Source organism: Pelmatolapia mariae, linkage group LG23, assembly GCF_036321145.2.
Source record: "Pelmatolapia mariae isolate MD_Pm_ZW linkage group LG23, Pm_UMD_F_2, whole genome shotgun sequence".
NCBI lineage: Eukaryota > Metazoa > Chordata > Actinopteri > Cichliformes > Cichlidae > Pelmatolapia > Pelmatolapia mariae.
The window spans coordinates 7,678,582-7,706,426 of NC_086246.1; the positions used below are offsets into that span (position 1 = coordinate 7,678,582).

At 41.3% G+C, this 27,845-nt stretch overlaps 1 protein-coding gene across 2 annotated transcripts in view; it reads right to left on the reverse strand.

Annotated features, from left to right (window-relative positions):
- Positions 1-24,351, reverse strand: part of LOC134620820 (transmembrane protein 47-like) — a 40,237-nt gene extending 15,886 nt beyond the window's left edge. For both annotated transcript variants that reach the window (XM_063467130.1, XM_063467129.1), the window contains exons 1-2: positions 23,960-24,351; positions 553-693 (exon numbers count right to left, since the gene is read on the reverse strand). In XM_063467130.1, the coding sequence (XP_063323200.1) occupies positions 553-693; positions 23,960-24,188 (370 nt within the window). In that variant the 5' untranslated portion in view covers positions 24,189-24,351. The remainder of the gene's footprint in view (positions 1-552; positions 694-23,959) is intronic.
- Positions 24,352-27,845: the final 3,494 nt, after the last annotated feature.

Below are 27,845 nucleotides of genomic sequence, written 5' to 3' on the forward strand. Positions count from 1 at the left end.
ACAGCACAAGGTCTAGTGGTACTAGAGGTGCTGCAGCTCATCACAGCACCCCCTGCCAAATACAAAAAATATATAGATAAATCTGTTTAAACACTATTCCTGATGTTATTTGCCTACAAAATGTGTGATTTAGAATGTTGTGTTAAATAATCAAAAATACTATATCCCCCTTCGAAAGTGTCATGTAGAAGTGATGCATTTTGACTCCAACCCTGTTAGGCCCGAATCATAGAAACAGAATGTCCTCTAAACGAGTTTGAGGAAGAGTGTGACTGTGAGTATGCATACATGCATGTGTGTGTATGTGTGTGCACTTTGTTCAGTGAGTAAGTATTATAATTTAAATGTATCTCAATTTTCATTGCGATTATCCTCCAGTCTTGCAGCTACTTTGTCTGAATTGGCTAATTACGTAATCTTATTGTGTGTGCGTATGTGTGAGTGTGTGTGTGTGTGTGTGCGTGTATATTTTAGGGCATAAGGAGTTTGTGACTTTAAACTCAGGCTTTTGATTTATGTTTGGACAACATCAGTATTCTTGTGTATACTGACCTGCAGCAAAGAGCATGAAGGCAACAGGGGCGTAGAAATGCCGTCTCGTGCCAATGCACACAGCAACCAGAGCAACCAAGAATGACATCAGCACCAGGGCTCCACCCCCTAGCAACAGGGCCAGCGTAGCAACCTGCCAGTCTGTAAGGGCAAGGTGGACAAGAAAAGAAGGAGAGAGCGTAAGATGAAAGTAAGTAAAAGAACAGAAAATGCATTCACTGTTAGAGAGTAAAACTATGACCATGCTATTTATATTGGAAAAAAAACAATCACAAGTAAATAACTTTTGTAAAACTAACACAAAAGCAGTGAGTACAGTATACTGAGAAGGAGGTAAGCATAAGAGAAAATGGAACTACGACAAAGAGGAAAGGACTAGGAGATGAAAGAAAGGATACTGGGGAAGGACTTTTTAGATTATTATACTAATATACTACTATTTTACTATGAAGGTGTCCAAGAATTTAACCAATGAAAGAATGAGACTAATAGAAAAGAATAACGGAGAGCCAGAAGAGAAGATGGAACTGGAAAACCGATATAGGAAGAAGGAAACAAAGCAGAAATTAGTATAACGTTAAAGGACAGAGGGCAAAATGAAAAAGGTTGCCAGCAGGATGGGGAAAGAGGATAGTGAAAGGAAAAGTGGAGGTGGAATGGGGAGGAACAGGAGATGAGTACAGTGCAAAGGATCTGGGGACAGAGAGGTGGTGAACAATATGAAGACAGAGAGTGCACTTAGTATGTCTAGGCCGACAAAAAGCCCAGACTAAAAAGCTTTGCTGGCAGGTTATCAAAAATCTTCCCATATTTATATATTGTGGCTTGAACCACACTGAAATAATTCACACACATGCACACTAAATATCACTATTATAAACAACACATTATCTTAAACTGATGATTATATTTCTTCCTACTCCATTTCAGACTTAATGATTGTCATTTCACGCAATTTAGATTCTGTTTATATTATTTCTTTTTCTTTTTTTCCAGACACCATGGGAGGCATATTTAAACTGGCCTTCATTAAGGCAGCACAAACTATGAATAAGTAAGTAAAACATCTGCAAAAGAAAGGTAAGCATTTTCATTTGGTTGTAAGTTAACCACACTATGTAAACTACCAGTTTAAAAAAAATACTTGTGAAAATAAACAATGGGTCTGGTTGTAGCCAGTAACCTTGTGCAAAAATAAACTTGAAACATAGATTTTATAATGTTTTCAGATTTTTACCAGCTTTAAAAATGGTTATTAGACTGGGGGTCTTCCCCAATAGAGCCAGATTTACTAAACAGGGCAAAAATAGCAAGGGAGTGCAACACCCAAAATAGTGCTATTAAGACTCAAGATACGCCTCATTATTTTCATAATGGGGTTCAAAGTCAACGTTGTCATCCATCTGTGAAATTTCTGCAACAGAAGCCACAGTATATTTAAACTAACCTGACACAGAAAATGAAAGAGCTAATCGGAGCTCATCGGAGTTTACAGAGCAAATCCAGAATTAGGTGTCCTGGTATACGTTTTTGTCTGGCATTATAAATAAACTGACAAGTGAAGAACTGTCTCACTCTTAAATCTCTGTGATGCCTCCTCAGTGCTGCAATAACTGCCACCATATCATTCTCTTCCCTTTATTTTACACATTGAAAAAGGAACTACCAAAAATGTATATGCAAGAGGGTCAGTCACAAATGCAATGGTGTAATGCAGAGCTTCTCAACATTTTATTGACTTAGCCATCAAATGACTTAAGGGAGCACAGAAAAAAAAGATCAGTGTTTGTAATGTTTCTATTTAAAATATAGTGTTATAATGCTAAATGTCATTTCTGCAGTGATTTATGTTTTTTTGTTTTGTTTTTTAAACCAATAATAACGTAGCTATGACATTTAATGTTTAGTTTAGAGCAGGGGTAGGCAACCTTTCTGATGGCGAGTGCCATTTAAAATTTCCTCAGAAGTCAGTGTGCCATATGATTGCATTAGCAATAAATTTAATAACGCTCTATATGAACAGTTACACAATATATAGAACCACTTTATAGAATTATATTTGTTTGCAGATGTTGGCAGCTATCAGCGAACAGTTATCAGCTATTTTGAAACAAAACAAGACACTTTTTATCTATAACAAGAACTTCATAACAGCAAATGAACTGTACAAGAGAAAGTGCAAATGCTATTTATGGTCTCCTCACAACAATGATAAGAAAAATAAACTAAACCAATATGGCATGTCTGTTAATACAGAGACACACATGTTAATGTGATCTCTGGTCTCCCACTCAGAGACACAGGTCTCCGAGTGTCCAGCATTCAGACAAATACTGTCAATAAGGCCTCTGCAATGTTCTGAAGACAGTTAAACTTGTCAGGTAGTGATGTCCAGCAGCTGAAAATGAAAGCTCCATGAACACGCACAGCTGTGGATCCCAGCTGCTTCGATGTTGCATTAACTGGCATTAACTCAGCCAGTTAATGCGAGACAAATCCAGCTGCTCATTAAAGATTTCTGGTTTGATCAGAAAATAAAAAATTGGTCCATACACCTGAAAGTCCCAATTTGCGATGTGCAATAAATGGCGCGGCCATTTATTTTTTGATACACCTTCTCAGATTAATTCACTGCGTGTCGTGCCCAGGGCTGGACTGGGACAAAAAAACAGCCCAGGCATTTTGACTAAAGACCGGCCCACCAGGTATTAAAGCCATAAAGCCTTTGAATGAAAACAAATGCTGTTGTGACAGTGATGTACACTGTCTTGTTGGTATATGCATGATTTCTATACATTTTACATCAGATAAAAACTTTGGTTGTAAGCTTCAGATAATTATTTAATAACAGCCAGACATTTTAAATGAGAATAATAAAGTATTTCTTTGTGCCCCCCTTTCGCTGTTAATGCCCTACCTGGGCCCCCTGGCAAAACTTTGCTAGATCCACCCCTGCACAGTTACCAGCTGTCAGCTACTTAGAAAAGGATCCTGGTGTTATTTGTCTCTCAGAAACAGTTCATAACTTCCCTTCAACTCATTCATGTCACCTAAAAGGTAAACCTGTTTCTCCATCACCTGTTCAGCTCTGATGATTCAGTAAGGACATCTCCTGGTTTCATCTTCATGTTTCCCTCTCACCAGATAACCAAACCGATATCATGAGCAGCAGCTTTTACAGATGGCTCCAGCAAACCTCAGCTGATACTAGAAATTAATATTAAATAAATTCTAACAACAGCTGATCAAGCTTAAACGTGCTGCTGTTGTTTAGTGCGACATCCGCTGGTTTCCTCTTTCTGGCGCAAAGTGGGCGATAAACAAACAAGAGAGAAAAGCCGATCAGCTGATCATTGATCAGTTTCATGATTAAAGTAGCAACAGGAGAGAGAGGGGGAGAGAATGAGAGGAGAAGAAGAGGCAGCTGTGCAGCGTAACGACAGAATAAATCCACCTTTGTGTCTTTTTCCATCCTAGCTGAAGTCCGGTGCGTCCCTTCTCAGCTCAACACGAAACACGTAATAATTTCTCTGAATGCGGGACGATTCCGTCTTTTTACGGGATGGTTGGCAACTCTACTAACTAACCTTATGAATAAAATAAAGTTCATTATCAGTAACATCATAGCACCCACCCAGCTGTATAGAAACTCCGTCATGCTAGCTAGTACGCAGTACGAGTTATTGTAACTGACTGTAAAAAGTCAGCATAACGAAAATAAACTCCACCTAAACTTGGTTTATATCTGACCCAGATAGACTGCAGGTCATAACTTCTTACCTGAAGTTCAGTTCACCTGACACTCGGACCGGCGGCCGCCTCGGGTCTCTCCTCCTCCTGCCTCCCCTCTCCCTCATCCACCTGCTGGCCTCCACCACTTGTTAATTTTACTGAATCTGTGGAAGCTCCGCCATATCCACCACCAAACAACTGAGTTATTTTTACACACCGGCCAGCATCTGGCCAATCCACCACCTTTCATTGTTTACACCGTTACAAAAAAAATAAAAAATAATAAAAAAAAAATAAATCATCGGGCCACCGAGCAAATGCCCGGTATGCCTGATGGCCAGTCCAGCTATGGTCGTGCCATCAGTTAACCCTTTGCGTGCCAACTGTGGCACGCGTGCCTAGGGTTGCCGACCCCTGGTTTAGAGAGTGAGGGAGGAAATATAACATTAGAAAAAGGAGAAAGTGGGAGGAAAACAAAATAGAATGGGACAATGTGAAAAGACAGAAAAGAGTGAGGGCTGATGGATCTTGGTGACAACTGTAATTCAGTTTAAAGCAAAAAATAAATATAATATTTATTTTCAGCTTGCAGGATATACAGTGTCATTTTCTGAACACTTACTCGGAGAGCATGTAACACAAGTTTATTATTTCTGTACTGATAGGATTGTACCGTCTACAGCTGTAAAAGGTTGATTAAAGAAACGCACTTTCAACACCAAATCTAGTGAGTAAATACGACTGATACAAGGTTATCAGTGTTTTTTTAATGTTTAAATATCATAGCTTTTATATAATTCAGAATTTTTTATAGATGTTTTTATATAGTTCTTGATTAAACAGACTGATTTTAGCACACTTACAGTGCATAATTACATAAATTGTAAATGTACAAATTGTTATCCATATGTACATAATTTAATGTCCTAAAATTTTGAATGGACAATTCTCATGTTTTTTTTAATCATAAATACGGGCCACTTTCAGCCCAACCAATATTACATATTTATGTCTCTAAAATAATGCAACAAACATAAAATCTAAAAAATAAAACGTGTTTTTAAATTTAAAAACAAAAAGCAAATTTAATGAAATTAAGACTAGGTTATTGTTAGCAGTTTGTTAAAAAGTTTGAGTAACTCTAGCCTATCTTCAGACCAGTCAATTTAACGATTAAAAATTCAGTTGCTCTCCCTCGCAATTTTTTTTTTTTCATCTAAGTTTTTGAAATGATGTGGAAAAATGCATATATAGATATATAAAGATATATGCATGTTATATATGTGCCAGCTGGTTAACCAGTGGGCCACTCTGAGAGCAACTTTGTACCTGTTAGCATTAACGGAGGTGGAATTTGAGCGCATTGGCATAAACCTCATTGGGCCAGTTCACTGGAGTGCATTGGGATATAACTTCGCCCAGTATGCCAGATTACCAGGCCAGCCCTGAATACATTTTCCTGGTGGACCAAGGCACTTTTGGGTTAATGGGTCGCCTGCGCACCAGCTGTACAATAGTGATGTGCGGATCGATACTGAAATATCGATTCCTCCGATACCAGTCATTTATGTTCTAGAATCGATTCTCACATTAAAATATCGATATTTTAGTAATTTAGGTTAAATTTGTATATATAAAGGGTGTTGTATATTAACCGTGTAGAAATGTTGGCCAATCAGAAGTCTAGAAGCCTCGGTGGGAAATAGTAAACAAAGATGGGGCATCGAAGCAGAACCGAGTCCTATGTGTGGAGGGACAGTAACTGTGTGTGTATATGTAAGCATTTAAACACTGCAGAGAGTACAATTAACAGTAACAGTATTGTAGAAATTCATTTCACCGAAACAATAACGTGGCGCACAGTGTGACGTCAAAAAAGGCGCACACCTTTGATGCTGCGTTTTCTTCGTTTTCCTCGTCCACACGTAAATGCAAAAACTGAATTTTCGAAAATCTCCACCCCGGCAGGTGTTTTTAAAAATCTCCGTTTTCAGTGACTGAAAACGCCGTTTACGTGTGGACGAAAGGTGCAAACGCATAGAAAAATCTGCGTTTTCAAAAATACCCGGGTACGTGCGGACGTAGCCTAAATGTGTCGCAGCCCCTTGGCGTGCGCACTCACAACAATGGCTGAGCGCAATTGGAGTTATGTGCGGACGTATTTTACATCCACAAACAGCTGAGACATGGTTTGCGATACATGTGGCAAGAAAGTGAGGTGTCGTGGCAACACCACTAACCTTGTCAAACACCTCAGAGTAAATCATATCACAGAATATGACGAGCTTATGTTGAGGCGAACTGAAGAGGAGGAGAGGGACAGGTGCTGCTAGGGCGAGACAGACGTCTCTCATGGAGTCCTTTAGTGCTGCAGGCAGGCAAGGTGTTCAAATAGCGCACAACTTCAGTTTTTTTAATTTCTATATGATGAATTCTGCATTATTAAGTGATAAGAACAAGTAATCTGATCATCTAATCATGATAATGCTATAATTTGAGATACAATAAAAGATACAATACATACAATACAAGTTTAATACAAAGTATTGGTATCGGATCAGTATCGTTGATACCACCCTGAATTTTACTTAGTATCGGATCGTAAAGGAAATCAGTAGTATCGCACATCACTACTGTACAAGCACTGACAGCAGGCCATTCATTCATTTTCATTACTGACCCTGAATTGCCCAGTCAGATCTCTTAATTCATTTGGTCCCTCCCCATCATGCACTTTGTAAAAAACGTTTAGTGTGCAAGAAGTGGCAAGAAGCTGGAGAGCTGAGAGAAAACATGCTACCTGAGAGAAAACAAAGTGCCTACTGCACCGTGAACAGTAGTACCAGCAACAACTAGTAACCATGCCTCATAGTCACAGTAGCCTGCTGCTGCTAGCACTAGGTGTGGAGAAGTGAAGAAGAGACGGAGGAAGATGAAATTCACATGGTGAGATAATAGTAAATAATTGGGAATAAATGTCTACTTTGGCAATGAGCTACTGCTAATACCTAAAGTGTAGTTCTTAATTATTGTCCCATACTGCAGTGCAAATAAAAACTAACTGAACAACAACTGTACCGACATAATTAAAACCTGTTTCAATATCAATAGTCAAACAAATGAATATATACATAATATGTGTATGCATGATAGCGATAACGGTGGCACGCTTGAACCAAAAATGACAGGGCTGATTTTTTGTCCCAGTCCAACCCTGTTTGTATTTGTTCTTGTACATCAGCATCCATCACCAGCAGACTGATGAGATCGCGAAGCCTGAATAAAACAGAAATTCAGTATGTTCTGGTTCTGAGAGCAGAGCTACACACATTGGGTAGGTTATCACGTGAAAATCTTCTCCAGGTCCAGAAAAGTCAGCAGCAACTATACAAAAGAGGGGATAAACTCAGACCATTTTCACAGGGAGATTTAGCTTTAGCGCCTTGTGATCCCTCGTGGTTACATGGCGAGGGGAGGATGTTGACTATGAAGGGGTGGAGCCACACAAGTATTTCACCTCAACCTCCTTAAAACATGGAGAGAGGTGGAATCCGTTCCTCTTGTGAGCTTAGCAAAGGATTAAGATGACCTGGGGGCTGAAGTGCCAAATTCAACTAGTTCATCCTTTCTTCTTTGTGATGACCATCTAGGGCCAGTAGGCTAGGCTGGATGGCTCTCCAATGTAAAGTCGGTTGATGGGGGTATATGTGGTGGGGTGTGGTCGGTGGCTCAGCTGAAGGGGAGGGGTGGTGCAACGGGATCAGGGGCAGTGCCAGGGGAGGCTGGCCAGCACAGTTGCCACTGATTGTCGAATCATGCCTCTACTATTTCATCAGCGCGCTGGGAAAGAGAGGAGAGTTGCACGGGAGCAATTGCAGTGAGCTGGGTAGATGAGAGAAAGAGTGGCTGCAACAGCTAGAAATAAGCACTATAAAGATTCACAGTTAATCACTGCTATGACCATTGTGTGTGTTGTGCTGGGTCAAACAGTAGCCAGACGTGTTACACCCCTCTTCAATAACTTGGTGCTACCTGGAAGATTTAAAAGGCATTTAGGAAGGACTCTTCTGGCCTGAACACCCTTCGGAGAAAACACAGGTAGGAAACACAATCAGTAAAAAATTTCAATCATTAAGGTATAAATTGTTTTTCCTGCCAATTAAGGATAAACATCACACAAATGTTAAAATATTTTCTGTTGGCTTAAACAAACCTACCATACTAATTAGGATTTCTGTTGCTAGATAGACCTTCACCAGTACCAGCTTTGAGACAGCCAACAAGGAAAAAACCCACGAAACAAACTATAGTTTTTGTGAAGGACTAAATATTCACGGTAATTTACATATTCACTGTTACATATTTACAAAAAAAGACAGTTGTTGGAATTAACATATTCACTTCCTTCTAGCTTGCTCTCATTTACACACACACACTACAGCTTTAGCTATAAAACTCTGCGGTTTTATCTTTTATACCGATACAATATGCAGAGCCTTTCTTTTTCGCTTGCACTGCACAGTACACCACAGCACCAGAAAACCTTTTTCTGATTGCATCAATAACACTGTAAAACATATACTGTAGGGAATTGTAGAATTTCACTAATTCCCCATTCACACACAAGCAAATACCTGTTGTTGTAATGTGACTTTTTACCACTTCATCTTATATGGCAGGCTTAAGTAATACCACACCTAGCTTTCACATTTTTTTTGCTCTTTAGTGTAAAGCACTAATATTTTTGTATCAAAATTGCAATTATGGTAGACTTTATGTTAGTGTAAGACATGCAGAGACATCATTATGAAGATAAATATACCACAAAATATGAGAGGTCACTTGATGTGAAAACTTGCAGAATGTAATGGAAGAACAACGGGAATAAATTCTCAACTTGTATGTTCTTCTTAAAGGCAAACACACTGGTGGCTGCCAGTGCTACCCCTCAGCCTCCTAGTAGATGCACTAATGGTATAAATTTGAAAATCCTAGTTGAGTTCCTACTGAAGTTACTGCATTCACAAGATTTTTAGAAAACTTGAACTATGACCTTGATTTTAAGGTTGATCAAGGTCAGAGTTCAGGTCTCAGTTTCAACTGTGAAGCGAAGACTTTGAGCTGCAGGTTTGACAGGACGAGTTGCTGCAAGAAAGCCATTGCTAAGATGTCAGAATAAGACAAAGAGGTTTGCCTGGGCCATGAAACACTCCCATTGGACTACTGAAGACTGGAAGAAGGTATTATGGACTGATAAATCAAAATTTAAAACCTTCGGTTTTACCACTCAGGATCTTTGTACGCTGTCGAGTAGGCAAAAGGATGGTTTCACAGTGTGTGGTATCAACTGTCAAACATGGAGCAGGAAGTGGGATGGTCTAGGGCTGTTTTGCTGGATCCAGGGTCAGGCATTCATGGGAGTTTGATGTGAAATGGGCTTAGGCACAAAAAAAGCCCACAGAACTGCTTAGAGTGCTCAAACTGAGTAGAAAACAAATACATTATGATCGACATACAGAAAAATGAAATCCAAGGCAAGTGCTATCGTCTCCACAAAGCAATTGGGGAGAAGATACTACTTGAACATATTTTTTGAGGTATATCTATTCTTAAACTGCTACAGCTTGAAAGATTCTACAGTGCAAAAAAGAACGTCCGTAAATGACTTATAAAGTAAGTGATTAACACTACTGTGACAACAGAGATTATATTGCATTGCAGGGATGATGACAATCCTGTTGTACATTCACCTTGATTCATGCATGATTTTTTAAATGCCATCAAGCACAAATACAATATTTCAGTACAAAAAGTAAAGCTAGGAACGCTAGACTCGTGATGACACCCTATGCACAGACTTTGACCAAGTGATGAAAGCTGATGATCAAAAGGTTCGCCCTGAAACAGCGCTGCCATTTCCACATTTTGTATTGATTAGGGACAGACACGACACTCACACAAAGGAAGAACACACACCGTTATTTGTGCCGAAAAGTTGCCGGGAAATTATTTCCCTGGTGGCTCATTACAACCCAGTGGCTGGTCACATGGGATATATAATACTCTGAAATGAATAATGGCCTGAATTTATTGGCCAGGCATCCGGGTGGATGTGCACCAATCGTGCTCCAGAGTAGGAATTCTGATGCTGACTGACCAGGACACATTGTTCATGTCTCACACACTAGAAGAATGGTATAAATTATTGGCCATTAAATCTGTTTGTACCAGCGTCTACTGCCCTCAAACTGATGGGCTGGTTACACAGATATATCACCTCAACCTCCTAAGAGCATGGAGAGAAGGTGAAACCACTTCTATGGTGAGCTTGGTGAAGGAGAGAGATGAGTTGGGGACAGAGGTGCCAATTCCACCTCCTCCACTTTCCTCCATTGTGATGACAATCTCACACAAGCCCAGAGAGTGGATGTTGCCACTTTTCAATGTGTGTTTTCTCCTGGACAGCTGGGCAGAGCATATGCAGCGGGTAGCCAAAGTCCCGGAGTCCCTGAGGCAGCCGGGGCTTATGGCCAACCCGAAGAAGTATGCGCTTGGACAGAGTGAGGTACAGAATCTGGGGTACCACGTGAGAGGTGGGCAGGTACGCCCCCACGTGGAGAAGACAACAGGCATCACATCCTGCCTGTGTCCTAAGGCCATAAAAGAGGTGAGGTTGTTCTTGGTTATTGCTGCAGTTTCATCCCAAACTTTGTCCAGCCCCTAAAGGGCGCCCCAGATCTGGTCCAGTGTACAGAGCAGTGCCAGTGTCGTTCGTGCAGGTGAAGAAGGCTCTTTGTGTAGAACCCCTGCGCCACACTCGTAACTTTTCCTTTTATTATGCTGACTCTGTAATGGTAGTCTGGCAAGGAAGGAGCGGCTAGCAGGTTCAGTGTGGAAGTTAGCCGGACAACTCGGAGGCCAGATGGTTAAATAGAACACTACACCTTTATTTGTCGTTAGCAACATAAGACCATACCAGCCAGGTCTCCACGGCTCTACTCAGTCCATACATACATGGACACAAGAACCGAGACTGCATTCTTGCTAGTGTCTTGGTGATCCCCAGGTGCTCTGTGGTAGGGTGGTTATGATACTAACTGCACAGGGTACCCAGGAGAGCCATAGGAGCAATGGTCCCTCTAATTTTTCATGTGTCTGAGTGAACACACAAACTCCCTGAGCGATCCCTTGGACCACTGTGAGCAACAGCAGACGTGGTCACTGTGGTCACGCCAGCATCGAATCCATCCAAGTTACATGGTTTATTAAAATAATCAAATTACAGCATTTACATTTATGTTAGACTACTTTTAATTAGGTGCTTTAGCCCACTTACAATGAAAATTTAAAGAAATCTTGTTCATGACCTGTGTAGTATGTTAACACTATTGGAAGTAAAAATAACTTGAACTCCAATTTTGAAAACACAACTTTCTTTTTTTTTTCTTTTCTTTTTTTTAATAAAGCTCTGACTTGTATTATGAGTCTGAGTTTGTGGTCTGGGAGAGAGTCCTGTAACTCTCTGTCTGCAAAATACAGTAAATAATGACCAATGTTGGGCAATTAATTATATAGTTACTTCTTCAAAAAAGTTACTGAGTTATGCAAACAACAAAGTTTTTTGCAGCTGTTTACCTAAAAATGCAGCCAAGGCGTTTTTTAAAATGAGCATTTCAAACTATTTACAGAACAATCAATTGTTCTGCATCAAATTTGATGCCACACAAATTATTTGTGCCACTCCAAAAAATAATTTCTGTCCACTATGAGATAAAGGAGAACAACAGCCTGATACCTGCAGGCCTGACAGCAGGAGATGTATCACTCCTGTAACACCTGTAACATTCAGCAGTCGCCTCATTGCTCTGACACACACAACAAAACTATTGACTACACTACACACTAACTACACAAGATTTGTGCTAAACATCTCAAATCTCTCACATCTCAAAACACGCCGTCACTCCTAAAACTTCCCCCTTCCTAAACAACTAAATGCCATGTTGCCATATCATTTTTTGATTGGTCGACATGGTAAATTTTTCGACCAATAGGAAAGGGTGGGGGGTTTTTTTGGTTTTGCTTTTGCTCACAGGCAGAGAGTGCTTTTAAGCGCTTTCCTTATAAAATGCTGTTTTTACCGTTTCTTCCCGCAGTAAATATAAACAACAATAGTATTCAGGAAGAAAACCAAACATAACTCTGGTTTTACGTGGCCTATCAACACAATTTAAAAACATATATAAAGTCCACACTTTTTCCGTCAATTGTTCTGTCTGTCCTGCCTCCATCTCCAATGGTTGTACACGTTGTCATTAACATGGCTTCACTTCACATCAGCCACGCCGCTTTGCTAGCTAAAACACCAGTGACGGCACATAAGGACGCTGTCATAGCCTGTCAACCACGTTGATTAGCTGCGTATATACGAATGTGAATCGCATTATTGGCTGGACCATGGGATAAGGTGGCATCATTCTAATCCCATACAGGAGCAGCCAGTCACTTACTGACTAACACTGCAGAACAGAATTTTTAAAGTTTTAATTTTAATTTCAATTCAGGTTAGACTTTTTTTTTTGTGCGCAATGCATATTTTCTGTGCTTAGAGTCCGTGCCAGCAGTGCACAATTGCGCACACGCGCAGCTTAGAGGGAACATTGCATAGGCACATACAACTTCAGCTCCTCCTTAGGCCGAAGTTTGCGCCCACGTTTTGGGCTCCAGTAATAGAGCAGGCTGTTGTCGACAACCAACGACGGTGGTGGACCGGTGTCCAAATATGGTGAGGGGGACAACTCCAGGTCTTGGAGCTGCTGACCTGCATCTCGGTCATCCAACTGTTGCTGCCTGAGTTGTGTGCGGTCCTCCAACAAAATGGGAAGCTCAGAATGAAGATTCATTCCCTAGATAACAGCATGTTCTGGCAAGATTTCAACAGGGGGACCCTCAGGCGCAGGTAGTGGGTTGCGAGACAAAGCATCTGGCACCCTGCTGTACACCCCTTCCTTATATAAGATGGTAAAGTCAAAGTCCTGCAAGCGCAGGGACCACCACGCCAAGCAGCCAGTGGGGTTTGGGAGTGACATCAGCCACTTAAGGCTGTTGTGGTCAGTTAAGACTGTCATGTGAAGCCCCTATACGTAGGGTCGAAAGTGTTCCAAGGCCCAAATCACAGCCAGACACTTTTTTTCCAGCGTAGAGTACAGTTTTTCTGCCATGAGCAGAGCTCGACTCGCATAAGCAACTGCTACTTACTGACACTACTACTACTCCTGACACCTGTCATCCCACTGGAAGGCCACATCCTTCCTTGTTAGGGTGTGCAGAGGTTCCGCATGGCGAGCATATTCCTGTACAAATCTGCGTTTATAACCTGTCAGACAGAGGAACTGTCACACTTTTTTCACTGAGGATGGAGTCTTTAAATGCATCACCGCTTTGATTTTGTCATTGTCTGGTTTAATGCCATCCGGGGAGATGAGACACCTGCAAACCTAAGTCTCTCAAGGACCTTCTGTAGGTCCATCAAATGCTGCTCAAAGGTGGGAGAGATGACCACAATGTTGTCCAGATAAACTGGTTCATCTGCTTCAGCCCCCAAAATTACAAAGAACCGTAGGTCCGCACCCAGCCTGTTAAAGATCATGACAGGCGCGGCCCAGAGACTTCTGGAGGGTTCGATTATGCCATCTTCAAGCATTTTCTGTACCTGTCCAATCAATCAATCACTTTCTTTTTTTTTTTTTTTGCTGGGGAGGTGCGGTATGGGGGAAGGTTAATAGGCCTTGCATATCCCATGTTGATCACATGCTCTGTTAAGGATGTGCAACCCAAATTACATCATATCGCTAAATTGTTCAAGGAGGTCAACCAATGATTCTCTCTGACTATCTGCTAGGTTTGCCTCAGGAGCTTAAGCTTCCACATAGAGTGACAAATGGATTCAAGGTGGGGGTTGAATTGCATCAGGGATCAGTTCTGAGGCTCTTCTTGTTTGTACTGACTATGGACAAGTTGACAGATGAGGTCAGGCAAGTGTCTCCATGGACTATCATGTTAACACATGACATAGTAATCTGTAGTGAGAGAAGGGATCAGGTGCAATGAGGCTGCAGAAATGAGGTATGCTCAGACAAAATACATGTGAATGCATGTGTGTTAATGGGAGGTAGACAGGTGGAAAGGTGAAGATCGAAGACATGAGGTAGTGAAGGTTAATGATTCAGTTGCTTTGGGTGGTTGACAATCTAAGCCACAGCATGCCTTTTTACATGCCTAAATGAAAGAGGCAGAGATGGTTTCTTCCATTTTCTCATAATGAGGCGATATGTGTGTGTGTACATATATATATATATATATATATATAGATGTGCTGTCCTCGCCCTGAGTTTCTTAGTTTCACCAGCTAGACAGCGAGATAACGATGCTCCAATAACCAGACTTATTTTCCTTTTTGCGCTGATTTATTGAAGAATGGCCTCTGACCATTGCCTTCTCTTTGACCATCATAAAACTGAAAGTGCAAAATATTGTATTAGCTAACTAACATCGTAACATCGTAAACTAGCTTGTTACACTCTTACTGCAAGCTAACAAGATAAAACTTTCAAATGTACAAATTATCGTACCATTTTTACACAAAACAAAAGATAATAATTATTTTATCGTCACTCATACTTACAGACATATCTTGTCCAAGGCATAAACATTTTAAGGTCCTTATCAGCTTAGAACAATAACATTTCTGCATCACTTTCCGCCATCTTTGCTTTTATTCACGTTCTCATTTTTCCTTTCCCAAAGTAGTCAAACCCATATTACAAAGCAGCCACTAGAGGGAGCTCTAGGGCAGTTTACAACCGTAATATCCAGTTTACCTTATAAAAGGCAGAACCATATATATGAATGAGAGAGAGAGAGAGAGAGAGAGAGGGAGAGAGATTTTAGCCTTCAGCGGCTAGCATTCCCCCCCATCCTAGCTCCCCCAATGCATGTGTGGTGTCACAATATAAATGACACCACACAAAGCTCGAGTGTGTTTTCGGACCATGCAAATGCCTTTTCCTAACATACTCCCAGAGTGTGTGTGTGTGTGTGTGTGTGTGTGTGTGTGTGTGTGTGTGTGTGTGTGTGTGTGTGTGTGTATCAGTGTGTGTGTGTGTGCAGATGTGTTGACTATGGTAGTTGGGGTTTTAGGTGGTGGATTCGCTGTCTGTCTGCCATAGAGCTGTATGCCACATCATTTCCCATTCTTCAAGAAAACAGAACAGAGAAATGGGGATGGGAGGGGTGAGGGAAAGGAAGAATGGTAAAACTACAAAGGGGTAATGATTAACATTAGAAATGTATCGCTAAATCCTTTAGGGAGGAAAGGACAGTAATGATGAAGTAAAGGAAAATATAACACAACAAAGAGCCAGCCAGCATTTATACAAGGTTTTAAGTCTTCACACTGATTTATTGTGAAACAAGACAAATCTGATTTCCAATTAAATCATTACAATTAAGTGACTATAGTAATCTAGGCTCAAGTTCTGCTATTTTGTATACATTAGGTATACAAAATTCAATTCAATTCAATTTTATTTACATAGCGCCAAATCACAACAGCAGTCGCCTCAAGGCGCTTTAATTTGCACAGTAGATCGTACAATAATACATACAGAGAAAAACCCACCAATCATATGACCCCCTATGAGCAAGCACTTTGGTGACAGTGGGAAGGAAAAACTCCCTTTTAACAGGAAGAAACCTCCAGCAGAACCAGGCTCAGGGAGGGGCGGGGCCATCTGCTGCGACCGGTTGGGGTGAGAGAAGGAAGACAGGATAAAGACATGCTGTGGAAGAGAGACAGAGATTAACAACAGGTATGATTCAATGAAGAGAGGTCTATTAACACATAGTGAGTGAGAAAGGTGACTGGAAAGAAAAAACTCAATGCATCATGGGAATCCCCCGGCAGCCTACATCTATTGCAGCACAACTAAGGGAGGATTCAGGGTCACCTGATCCAGCCCTAAGTATATGCTTTAGCAAAAAGGAAAGTTTTAAGCCTAATCTTAAAGTAGGGGTGGGTTTTGATGATGGATTTATCGATTAAAATCGATTATGGCTTGGATAACGCAATATTGATTAATTAAAATCCTGAATCGATTTTTTAATATAAATTCATTTTACCCGAAATGCCAGAATCTCAGGTTAAACCTCACAAAATTTCAACAACCACCAAACAGCTAAAACAGTAAATGAGAGGAGGTACATGGGTTCTGCACAAAGACGTAAACATGGATCAGAATCAGTGAGATGTCGCCTTTCTCACCCGACGGCACGGTCACGGTCGGGGCTGAAAGCCGACAGCTCGCTGATTCTGATGTTTCGGCAGGTCCGCACTTTGTGTTCACGCCCTTTTTGCGCTGATTCTGAAGCTGCAGGTTTTATCTCTCTCCAAACAACATTGACTGAACCAGCAGCAAAAGAAGATCCAAACTATGCTTCACATAGACATCGTCATGAATTCCCTCTTACTTTTGCTGTTTCCACCACGATAAAATCACACTTCATGCAGAGCTCGGGGTCTCTCTCTCTCTCAGTATACTTCAGAACAGTTTCCCGTCTATTATTATTCCCGTCTATATTATTCACTTGCTTATTACGCACCAGTCTACCGTTGTTTACAGCGCTGTCGGCCGCTGTTTTTTCCCTTTTACTTACTTCCAAAAAGAAAGCCTCATTTCTACTGTTCAATAGGCTACTGAACAAATTTAAACTTTTTAAAATTATGCAAAATTTCAAAACGCTTGGCTGTGTCTCTAATAAAACCTCTGCAACTTTGCTCTGCTTCACTTCAGCAGCATCAGCTAATGTTCATATGTTGATGAATGGTTTTCTTTCGTTTTTGATCTACTGCAGAATATTTTTTATAAAATCCCAGTCCAGGAAAATCACCTTCACGTTTCTCTGTGTTTTATCCTCAGCTACTTTGACACAAAGGCATTTGCTGTGATGCTTACACCTTTGATAAAGTCTCGCAAATGTCAGCTTTCTTTTTATAGATATAAAAATATGGACATGTACTGATACGTGATCAGAATTATAATATTTCTGACTGTCTGAGGCGAAATTTCCCCGATTCAAATCAAATCGAATTGAATCGAATCGTGGATCGAATCGATTCGGGACCTTGTGAATCGGAATCGAATCAATTCTAGAAATCAGTGGTGATACCCAGCCCTACTTAAAAGTAGAAATAGTGTCTGTCTCCCGATTCCAAACTGGAAGCTGGTCCCACAGAAGAGGGGCCTGAAAACTGAAGGCTCTCCTGTCACGGTCCTGGGTCGGTGACCCAGTGTTTTGAGTTTCTTGTGTCTCTGAGTTTTTGTATTATGATCTTAGTTCCCTTTGTTCCCCCAGTTTATTCTTTAGTCTAGTGTCTTAGTTTGGCTTTCTTGTATTCTCTTTAGTTCTGAGTATTTAGTAGCTGCCCTCTGTGTCTCTTTGTTGTTGTTCTCTGTTTCTTAGTTGCTCTGTCTCCCCTAGTCTAGTTTGCGGCTGCGCTATTTCCTGTTTTACTTTGAAGGTCCATGTCTCATGTGAGTGTATCCTACTTTGCTCCCTTGTCTCGTCAGTTCTGATTTCTCCCAGCTGTGCTCCCCTTCTGTCTCATTCCCCTCGTTACTTCCCAGTGTATTTAAACCCTGTGTTTCTCTGTGTCAGTGTCTCGATCTCCCTCATGCTGTGTGTATCTCCCTGTGGCTCCCTGTGTGTGTTTTGTTAGATTCTTCTCAGTTTAGGTTTTGTAGACGTTCTTTGTTCAGCGATAAAAGCTGCCATTTTGAGTTCAATCCTGTTTCTAGTGAATTTGCGTTTGGGTCCAATTCCTGCCTGCACACAGCCGAAATATGACATCTCCCTCCCATTCTACTTTCAAATACTCTAGGAACAACAAGTAAGCCTGCAGTGTGAGAGCGAAGTGCTCTAATAAGGTGATATGGTACTACAAGGTCATTAAGATAAGATGGGGCCTGATTATTTAAGACCTTGTATGTGAGGAGCAGGATTTTGAATTCAATTCTGGATTTAACAGGAAGCCAATGAAGGGAAGCCAATACTGGAGAAATATGCTCTCTCTTTCTAGTCCCTGTCAGGACTCTTGCTGCAGCATTTTGGATTAACTGAAGGCTTTTTAGGGAGGTTTTAGGACATCCTGATAATAAAGAATTACAGTAGTCCAGCCTGGAAGTAATAAATGCATGAACTAGTTTTTCAGCGTCACTCTGAGACAGGATATTTCTAATTTCAGAGATGTTGCGCAAATGGAAGAAAGAAATGTAAGAAAGTCTTACATATTTGTTTAATATGTGCATTGAAGGACATGTCCTGGTCAAAAATGACTGCAAGGTTCTTCACAGTGTTACTGGAGGCCAAGGTAATGCCATCCAGAGTAAGAATCTGGTTAGATACCATATTTCTAAGATTTTCAGGGCCGAGTACAATAACCTCAGTTTGATCTGAATTAAGAAGCAGAAAGTTAGCGGCCATCCAGGTCTTTATGTCTTCAAGACATTCCTGCAGTTTAACTCATTGGTGTGTGTTATCTGGCTTCATGGACAGGTAGAGTTGGCTGTCATCTGCATAGCAGTGAAAATGTATGCTATGCCTTCTAATGATACTGCCTAAGGGAAGCATGTATAATATAAACAGAATTGGTCCTAGCACTGAACCCTGTGGAACACCATAACTGACCTTAGTGTGTGAAGAGGACTCTCCATTTACATGCACAAATTGGAGTCTATTAGATAGATATGATACAAACCACTGCAGCGCAGTATCTGTAATACCTACAGCGTGCTCTAATCGCGCTAATAGAATATTATGGTCAACAGTATGGAACGCTGCACTAAGGTCTAGCAGGACAAGCACAGAGATGAGTCCACTGTCAGAGGCCATAAGAAGATCATTTGTAACCTTCACTAAAGCTGTTTCTGTGCTGTGATGAGCTCTGAAACCTGACTGAAACTCTTCAAATAAGCCATTCCTCTGCAGATGATCTGTTAGCTGTTTGACAACTGCTCTTTCAAGGATGTTTGATATGAAAGGAAGGTTGGAGATTGGCCTATAATTAGCTAAGACAGCTGGGTCTAGAGATTTCGTTTATTATGTAAAGGTTTAACTACAGCCAGCTTGAAGGCCTGTTACATGGCCGATTAATAGAGATAGGTTGATCATATTTAAGGTTGAAGCATTAATTAATGGCAGGAATGGGGTCTAAAAGACACGTTGATGAGTTAATGAGTTGAAAAATGTACCCATTTTCCTAATTATACAGTGGCTTGCAAAAGTATTCGGCCCCCTTGAACTTTCCCACATTTTGTCACATTACAACCACAAACATGAATCAATTTTATTGGAATTCCACGTGAAAGACCAATACAAAGTGGTGTACACGTGAGAAGTGGAATGAAAATCATACATGATTCCAAACATTTTTTACAATGTAAGCTCTTCAGTTCCACTGAAGAGCTTACGACCATATTCCAGGTTGTGAAATTATCTTGAAGGGTCACTTAGTGCATTGCACTAAGACACAAGGGTATCCTGACCAAACAGAACTATGACAGAAGGGATATGCTTATAATTGCAACTGCAATTATTGATACAGCTAACTGTATCAACCCATGTGTCAAAATTGTCAAACATCCATCAAATTTGAGAAAAATTCAATCTGGAACCAAATCAATGTTTGAATTAGAAAGTATTTTATGTGAACAAAAGACACATCACCAGTTCTGAGCGCAGGCCAGGAGGCCAGCAGTGGAGACTGAGCTGTTTTCGGGGAGAACCTGGAGGCGGAACAGAGGTCTCTCCAGAGGTCCCTCTTGTAACTGTTGATGGAGGAAGCAAAGACTTCCTGTGGCATGAGAAAAGGGGGCCCGCTTGGCTGGGAGGCAGCAAAAGGGAAGCAAAGCTGAAAACCAGCAGTGGAGACTAGGGATGGGTATTGATAAGATTTTCACGATTCCAATTCCATTTTCGATTCTGTTTAACGATTCGATTCTTTATCGATTCTCTTATCGATTCTTTTTAAAAAAGGAGAACACTAACTTCGATTAGCTTAGAACTTTGTTTTATATCTTCTCTTTGAACAAGATAGAAACTTAGGAGTAACATGGCCTTACAAACCCAACAGTGAGATCTTAAGAGATCCACAGCCTACGGCTCTTCAATGGGGTGTCACAGGGTCCCCAGGAAAAAAAATTGTAAATGTAAAATAATAAAATAAATATTCTTCTGTAGCAATAACAAAGTATAACATAAATTATTCTGTAGCAATTACACAAGAATATCCAGTAATGTCCCTGCCTACAATTAAACACATTCACTTACCGAAAATCGGGGGCATCTGCTGTGGCAAATGGGTGCAAGCCTTTGACCACAAACTTAGTCACTGCTCGGTGACATTCGTCTATCCTGGCCTGAAAGGAGACGCTACCGCTAGACTGCAGCGAGAACTGCCAGCATCTGAGCCAGCCAGACTCTGTCTCTCTCATCATGGTCACCTAAATGCACAGTAATGGCAGGTTTTGCAATAAGGCAGATCGCGCTAACATAATATGCACTGTAAGTTGATTATTTACCTGCCGCATTAACGGGAGAGGACGTGCAAACGTTACCGCTGCTGCTGGGTTGAGATTCACGAGTCCGGAGCGGAATTAAAAACACGACATTCATTTAAGGTCATCGCGTGTTTTGTGAGCAAATGCTTTTGCATATTCGTAGTGTTTCCTCCCTTAAATGAAATATCTACTTTGCAAGTATTGCAAGTTGCCCTGTTGTCATCCGTTCTCGTAAAGTATAACCAAACTTTTGAGCGTTTGACCCGCCAGGTAAATGACGCGCCGCAACGCGGTGACGTCATTTGGGGCGACTGGAATCGATAAGGGAATCATTTGCAAAAATGGCAAACAATTCCAAGGAATTGAAACAGTGGGAACCGGTTCTCAACAAGAACCGGTTTTCGATACCCATCCCTAGTGGAGACGCAACCACAAGGTGGGCTTACTGACTGGGGAGGCTGGACAAAGGCAAGCAGCAGAGACGTAGCCCCACTGGGGGCTTAGCTGGAGACAGGAGGGTCCCATCTCCTCTGCCAGTGTTGAGGAGATGGAATCCTTAAGTGGGTTTTGCTGGTGCCGGTGGACAGCATCGGCAGATTAGATGGGACCCCTCAAGGAGCTTGAGAAGGGTCCAACCAAAAGAAGGGAAGTCTGCAATGAAGGAGATGGAGTCCAACAGGAGATGTGGTTGAATGTCAGTGATGCAGGTTGAGTTTCAGAGGAGACCAAGGAGGGGGGATAGATGGAAAGGCAGCCAGTGGTGTGGACGGAGCCCCTCCCTCGATTCAGAGTCATGGAATGCAGGATACTCTCGATACTTGAGTTGCACTACCAAAGAGGAGTTGGGTAGCAGGTTTGGTGGTGATAAGGAGCTGGTGTCTGGCTGGCTAGCTGACTGGCTGGTTGGGGTGGCAGTGAAAAGAAACTGGCGGCTGCAGCAGCATAGAAGTGCTGGACAACTGAGAGGAGTGGGGAGCAGCTGCAGGTGAACAAAGGTGAAATGTGATGACAGCAAAGCCCTTCATGAGCATCAGAAAGGAGTTTAAAAGCTACAGAAGGCTGAACACCAGTTTGTGTAACTATAGAACAACTTGTACTCCTTACAATGTAACTGGGCAAAAAAGGTAGAAAACACACCGGGAGGATTAACAGACACTGTGACAAAGACTAAGGTAACACAGCACTATTTATACACAAGAAGGTAAATAGATGGTAATGAGACAAAACACTCTGTTTGGTATGTGCTGGAAGAAACTTGGTTGACAAAGGCCCCACAACAGAACCATAAGACAACTGAAAAGATTCACTACAAAGACCCTGGTACCAAACACTCCCAGAGGTCTTTTATCCAGGTTACAGAACTACGTGTGGGTGAGGTGGACCTACACATACATTGGCAGGTGATTTTGATGCTGTACCTGTTTTTCTTTTTGAGTAGATCAGGCAGATTTAATCATACTATTCAACTCAGCTAACTTTGTGACATGTCGACATCCAACTCAGTGAATATGCTGCAAATCTGCCCATTGTAATTACATATTCAAGAGCAAAGGAGGCGAAGAAAGCATTTTCCCAATGATGAGTTCAGATTTACTTCACTATGAAAAGAAATGAAAACGTGATTGTAAATGACGAGCAGAGAAGAGAAACTGCAAGGGAAAGCAAGAGCAACTGACACATAAAGGGTGTGATGTATATTTAAGATCAATATTTGTGGTGGAAAGATACTCATACGACACAGAACCTTCGCAATGAGATATCTAATTAAGGAGAACTGGTTAGGTCTCTGAGAGTGAATAGGTGTGTGTGAAGAAAAGATGAGACACTCACACAAACATTAAGTGAATGCGTGTGTTCCCAGGTCCAGGGAGAGATGGAATGGAGATGCAACTACAGAGAAATCAGAGTGTGACATGAAATATTCAGCTGGGCTTCAGAGGAAAATGTCCAGAAATAGGTCATCTCAACATGGTAGCTTCTGATTGGCCCAAAACACACACACTAATTTAAACGCTGACATACAGATTTTTTGTCACACAAAGACAGACACACAATCCATTACACACACACACTTATGATCTCATCCCACCCACAGAGAGAGCAGCGTAGACTTCTGGATTGGTTCCAGGTAGATGTATCTATGTGACAGAAGATTTTAAAGATTTTTTAATACCCCAGTAAGCTCCTGCTTTCACACTGGTTGTAAATACAGCCACTTTCATTTTAGTTAAAACAATGCGTGTGAACTCTTGTTGCTCTGGAAACAAATCCAACATTGATGATCAACCAATACTCTCCTGCCAAGAAGTGCAAGACCTCTCCTGGACCTGAGAACAAGGACGCATTCCCAACAACTATAGAATGGGGATAAATAAGTGCAGGTGACAGCTGTGGCACTTTCAAAATCACGCAAATTAATTGCCTAAAAACAGACAAAGAAAACAAATGCTTACAGTAAAGAATAAAAAGCTAGTGGATGTTTTGCATTTTAATAGTATATTATTTTCAGATGATCAAAAATAGTTGTCAAGTAAGTTTCAGATCATTAATCTTTATTGTTTTAAGTCTAATGTAATTTTATACAGCTCCCTGACTTGTTGGTGCCAGCTATCGTGTGTGCTGAACAACATCTTAGTTATCACGTTTAAGCTATCGCATTTATAAACGCATTGTGAAGTGAGCTCTAACCGTACATAAGACATCCACTTTACCCTCACAATAATTCATCTGGAGATCCCAGAGGAGACAGAGACTGACGAGGTGTGTCAGGGTGACGCTCTCTTATAGCAGTGGCAGTCAGAGTACTAGCCAGGATGATAACTTTCTCTGGCTATTAGAATCGACAGGCTCTGGGTATTCTCCACCACAACTCCTTTATTATGATCAGCTTCAGCATCAGTTTTCGCTGTTATTACGAACAACTCTTTGTTATACAAAGCTCCTGTTAGTGCACATTAGAAAAGATAACCACGCTCTAACATCTTACCTGAAGCAGGTGATTTTATTTATTTCTTTTTTAAAAAACCCAAACAACATCGATACCCCCTTCCTTTCATTACCTGAGTCCAGCGTGCTGCTGCACTGCCAGTTCTCGCTACTCGTTGGCTTCCAGCAGGACTCCCACAAGGACAGGTAGTACTGGTCGTCGGCAGTCACCCAAGCCGGGCTCATCACGGCTCCTACGTCCAAGCAAAGCGCCAGGAAGACGCACACCAGCCCGACAAGCTTCAGCGGTGTCAGTGGAGAGCTGCGCGCTGACCCCTCCGTCTCGGGTACAGCAGACGCCATGGCGGAACTGGAGAGGCGAAGAGGGCTCGAAACAAGGGGAGGGTGTGTGTGTCCTATGAATGTTTTTGATGTATCCCTCCCTCACGCTGTTTGGAGGTCGTATGCGAAAGTCGGTCGGGCAAGTCCCAGCAGAGTGTTGTTACTGCAGCCAGACGCTGCGCCTGTGGGCACCGTCGCCGCCGAGTACCGGCGATCTCTATCGCTTATAGCGCTGACGTCAAGGCTTGGGGGAATCAGCAGGTGATACAGGGTCCTAGAGAGAGAGAGAGAGAGAGATAGACCTCTATTAATTACGGTATAGACATGCTGTGTGAACGAGGAGCCTGGTTAGGCTCAAGAAATCTTACACTAAATCTTTAGATATATAAAAAAAAGCACAATAAAGACAGGTTAGCCAGTTTCAGCTGTCAAATGCCCAGTAAACAAGCTGATAATTGTTAACGTTTCATTGATTGACAGTCATTTTATTTGACCCAACTTAATTTGGCCACTCGGGGGCAGCAGATACAAAAACACAACCCTGACATATAATCACCTGGTCAGTACGGTCACCCTCCGTTCAGTTTTCAACCTTTATTTAAATAAAACAAACATTCAGACTACATTTCTAAAACAAGTTAATTACAATGACTTGTTTTAAAAATACAGTCTACAGCAAAATAAACACACACACACACACACACACACACACACACACACACAGTGTTGGGGAGTAACGGAATACATGTACCGCCGTTACGTATTTAAAATATAAAATATGAGTAACTGTATTCCGTTACAGTTACCGTTTAAAAAGGTAGTATTTAGAATACAGTTACTTTGTTGAAATAAATGGATTACACGGCGGTACTTTCCTGTTTCATATTGTGGCCGGTCAGGACTGTTTGGGTTTGTTTCACAGCTACGTTCTGTTGTTCCAGACGGCAGCATTACGGTTGCCATGGTTACAGGGCGACGCTCTCTCTCTCTGACTGTTTGTTTCCTGGGTGAGAGAGCGCCTTTTTGTTGGTGTTGTTGTTGTCCTAAGCTAATAGGCAGAATGCTACAGGCATAGCTCTAAAGAATGTAGCCTCATGGGCAGTGTAGTCCGTGCTGCAGGGAGAATGGACTACCATACTCGTTATGTGTCTGTGAGCGAGGAAGGGAGAAAAAGGAAAAGTACGAGCTGTCATCGAGCAAAAACGGGAGCTGGAAGCATGTAAATATAATAATAACCACTGCAGCCAAGAAGAGTGCCTGTCGAGCCCAGTTGTAAGTAAGCTATTGAGACTCGACTGTACACTGTGTTCGTGTTTTCCTCCGAAAACAATAAGTGTGGTTGGAGCAGCCTTTCAACGCCTCTCTCTGTCTCTCGCAAGCAAAGTTGACCCAGACAACAAAGTAAAGCTATTTTTCGGCTACGACCCCGACACGGAACCTGACGTATTAGCCAGAGGTCCCTTTACTACGGTTCGGAGCCGCGGACCTTCAGCAACAGTAATAAATCACACAGCAATAGTACATTCACATAGTTGTAAAAAGCATGATAATATATTAAGTAATCCAAAGTATTCAGAATACGTTACTGTCATTGAGTAATGTAACGGAATACGTTACAGAATACATTTTGGGGCATGTATTCTATAATCTGTAATGGAATACATTTTAAAAGTAACCTTCCCAACACTGCACACACACACACACACACACACACACACACACACACACACACACACACACACACAAAACAGGTTATTTGACAGTCCATCTTGATAACTAGTTAGATTTACTAAAATACACTCTTGTCTGTTTAGTTACTTCAGTAAACAGCTTTTGTTTTAAGCCTGTTCTTTTTTACTCTAAAGTCAGCATCATGTTTTATGACACAATTTATGGATGTATGGATGGACACAATACTCTAAACTAGTATTTACTGATAAAACCAAAGCTCAGCCATCTCATCATAAATATATGAATAAATATTGTAAATATTGCCACATTTTGCCAAACCTGAGACTTGAATACAATCATCTACAGACTAATATGCAATGTCATAGTGGCCATTTTTAATACAGTCTATGACTATGGCTCAGGTCTGGCTCTGACACCGGAAATTAACGAGTTATAAAGATCAGTTGGCTCAGGTTACATCTCAGTCATTTATCTATGCAACCTTTATAATATTGAGAATTGTAAACAGTTTGTCAAAGCAACACCACTTCAAGTTTACATTAGTAAACTGAACTATGCAACATAACCAATTTTGTACTAATTCTATTTACTGATACGATTTTAATGATTTGTGAAACCTCTTTTCATTTTGCTCCTTAATTCGAAATTGAAATAAAGTCAGACAAGAGTAGTGTAATCTTGAAAAAGGCAAAATAAAGACAATCCCTATGGACTGGGCAAAAACAACCACTGGAAACAACATCCGTTATCTGATCTCATTAACTCTTTATTCCCACATGGCATCAGAGAAATTAAATTTTGGTATTGGTTATTACATTATGGACTTCTTTTACAGTGGAAGAAAAAGTAAAGAGCAGAAGGGAAAGGGTGAACAAAATGCTCAGTAGTGAGCAGGAGAATGTGGGAGGCACATCAAGGAATATTATTGTTTCTTTTGCATACTAATGAGCCAGAAATGACATTAGGAGGGAGGGCAAGAAAGCAGAGGTGAGCAGGTTCAGGAAGGCAGAGGCACCCATATGTTTATTTAACTGGAAAGAAAGGAGGCACAGAGAGATGGATGGAAGGGAAGAATGGCCTTATTTACTCTTCATCAGGATAATAATGAGTCATAATGAAGGAAGAGACAGAAGAAGACTGGGTAGCAAAGCACAGAAGAGAAAAGAGGGAGGCCACCAGACAGAGGTGAAAGAGAAGGAGGGATGCAAAGGCTAGAGGAATGACGAAACATTTTTCCGACACTGACACACCTTACTTAATGACTGCGCTTACTGTTGAACCTGGAACCCATCCTAGCTACCATAGGGTGAGAGGCGAGGCCCACATCTCACCCTACGGTGAGAATGAAACAGGTTTTGTTATAATCACTGAGGACTCATACAGGACTCATACAGGCAATAATATGCAATCCTAGCCAACGAGATAGAGCAGGCCACCTACTAATTGGAAGGTTGGTGTTTCGATCCCTGTTCTAGTCTGCCTGCCAAATATGTTTGTACAAGATACTAAGTTGCTTTCTGTATCCATCAGAGTATAAATGTATGTGAACGTTAGCTAGAAAACACTTCAGCATAGAAAAAAGTGCTTCTTTGAATGGGTGAATGAGACATGTTGTTTAAAGCAATTTGAGCGCTTAGATAGAGTAGGGAGGTGCTATGTTAGAACTAGACCATTTAGTATTTACCATATTACAGTGTAATTCATATTTAAAATAATTGAAAATGTCATCAGAAAAAAATACATTGACCTCAAAGCATGGAGTATGAATGTGTGTGAATGTTAGATGAATGATAAAAAGCACTTACCTGGAAAGAGCAAAGAAAAAAGTGCTTGTGTGAATGGGTGAATGAGACTGTCAGGGTCCTGGGTCCCCTGACCCAGCATGTTTAGTTCCTTGTGATTTTGTATTATTGTGCTTGTGTGAGTTATTCTATCGTTTCTAGTTTCGATCCCTTGCCCTTCATGTTTCTCTGTGTCCCCTCTGTT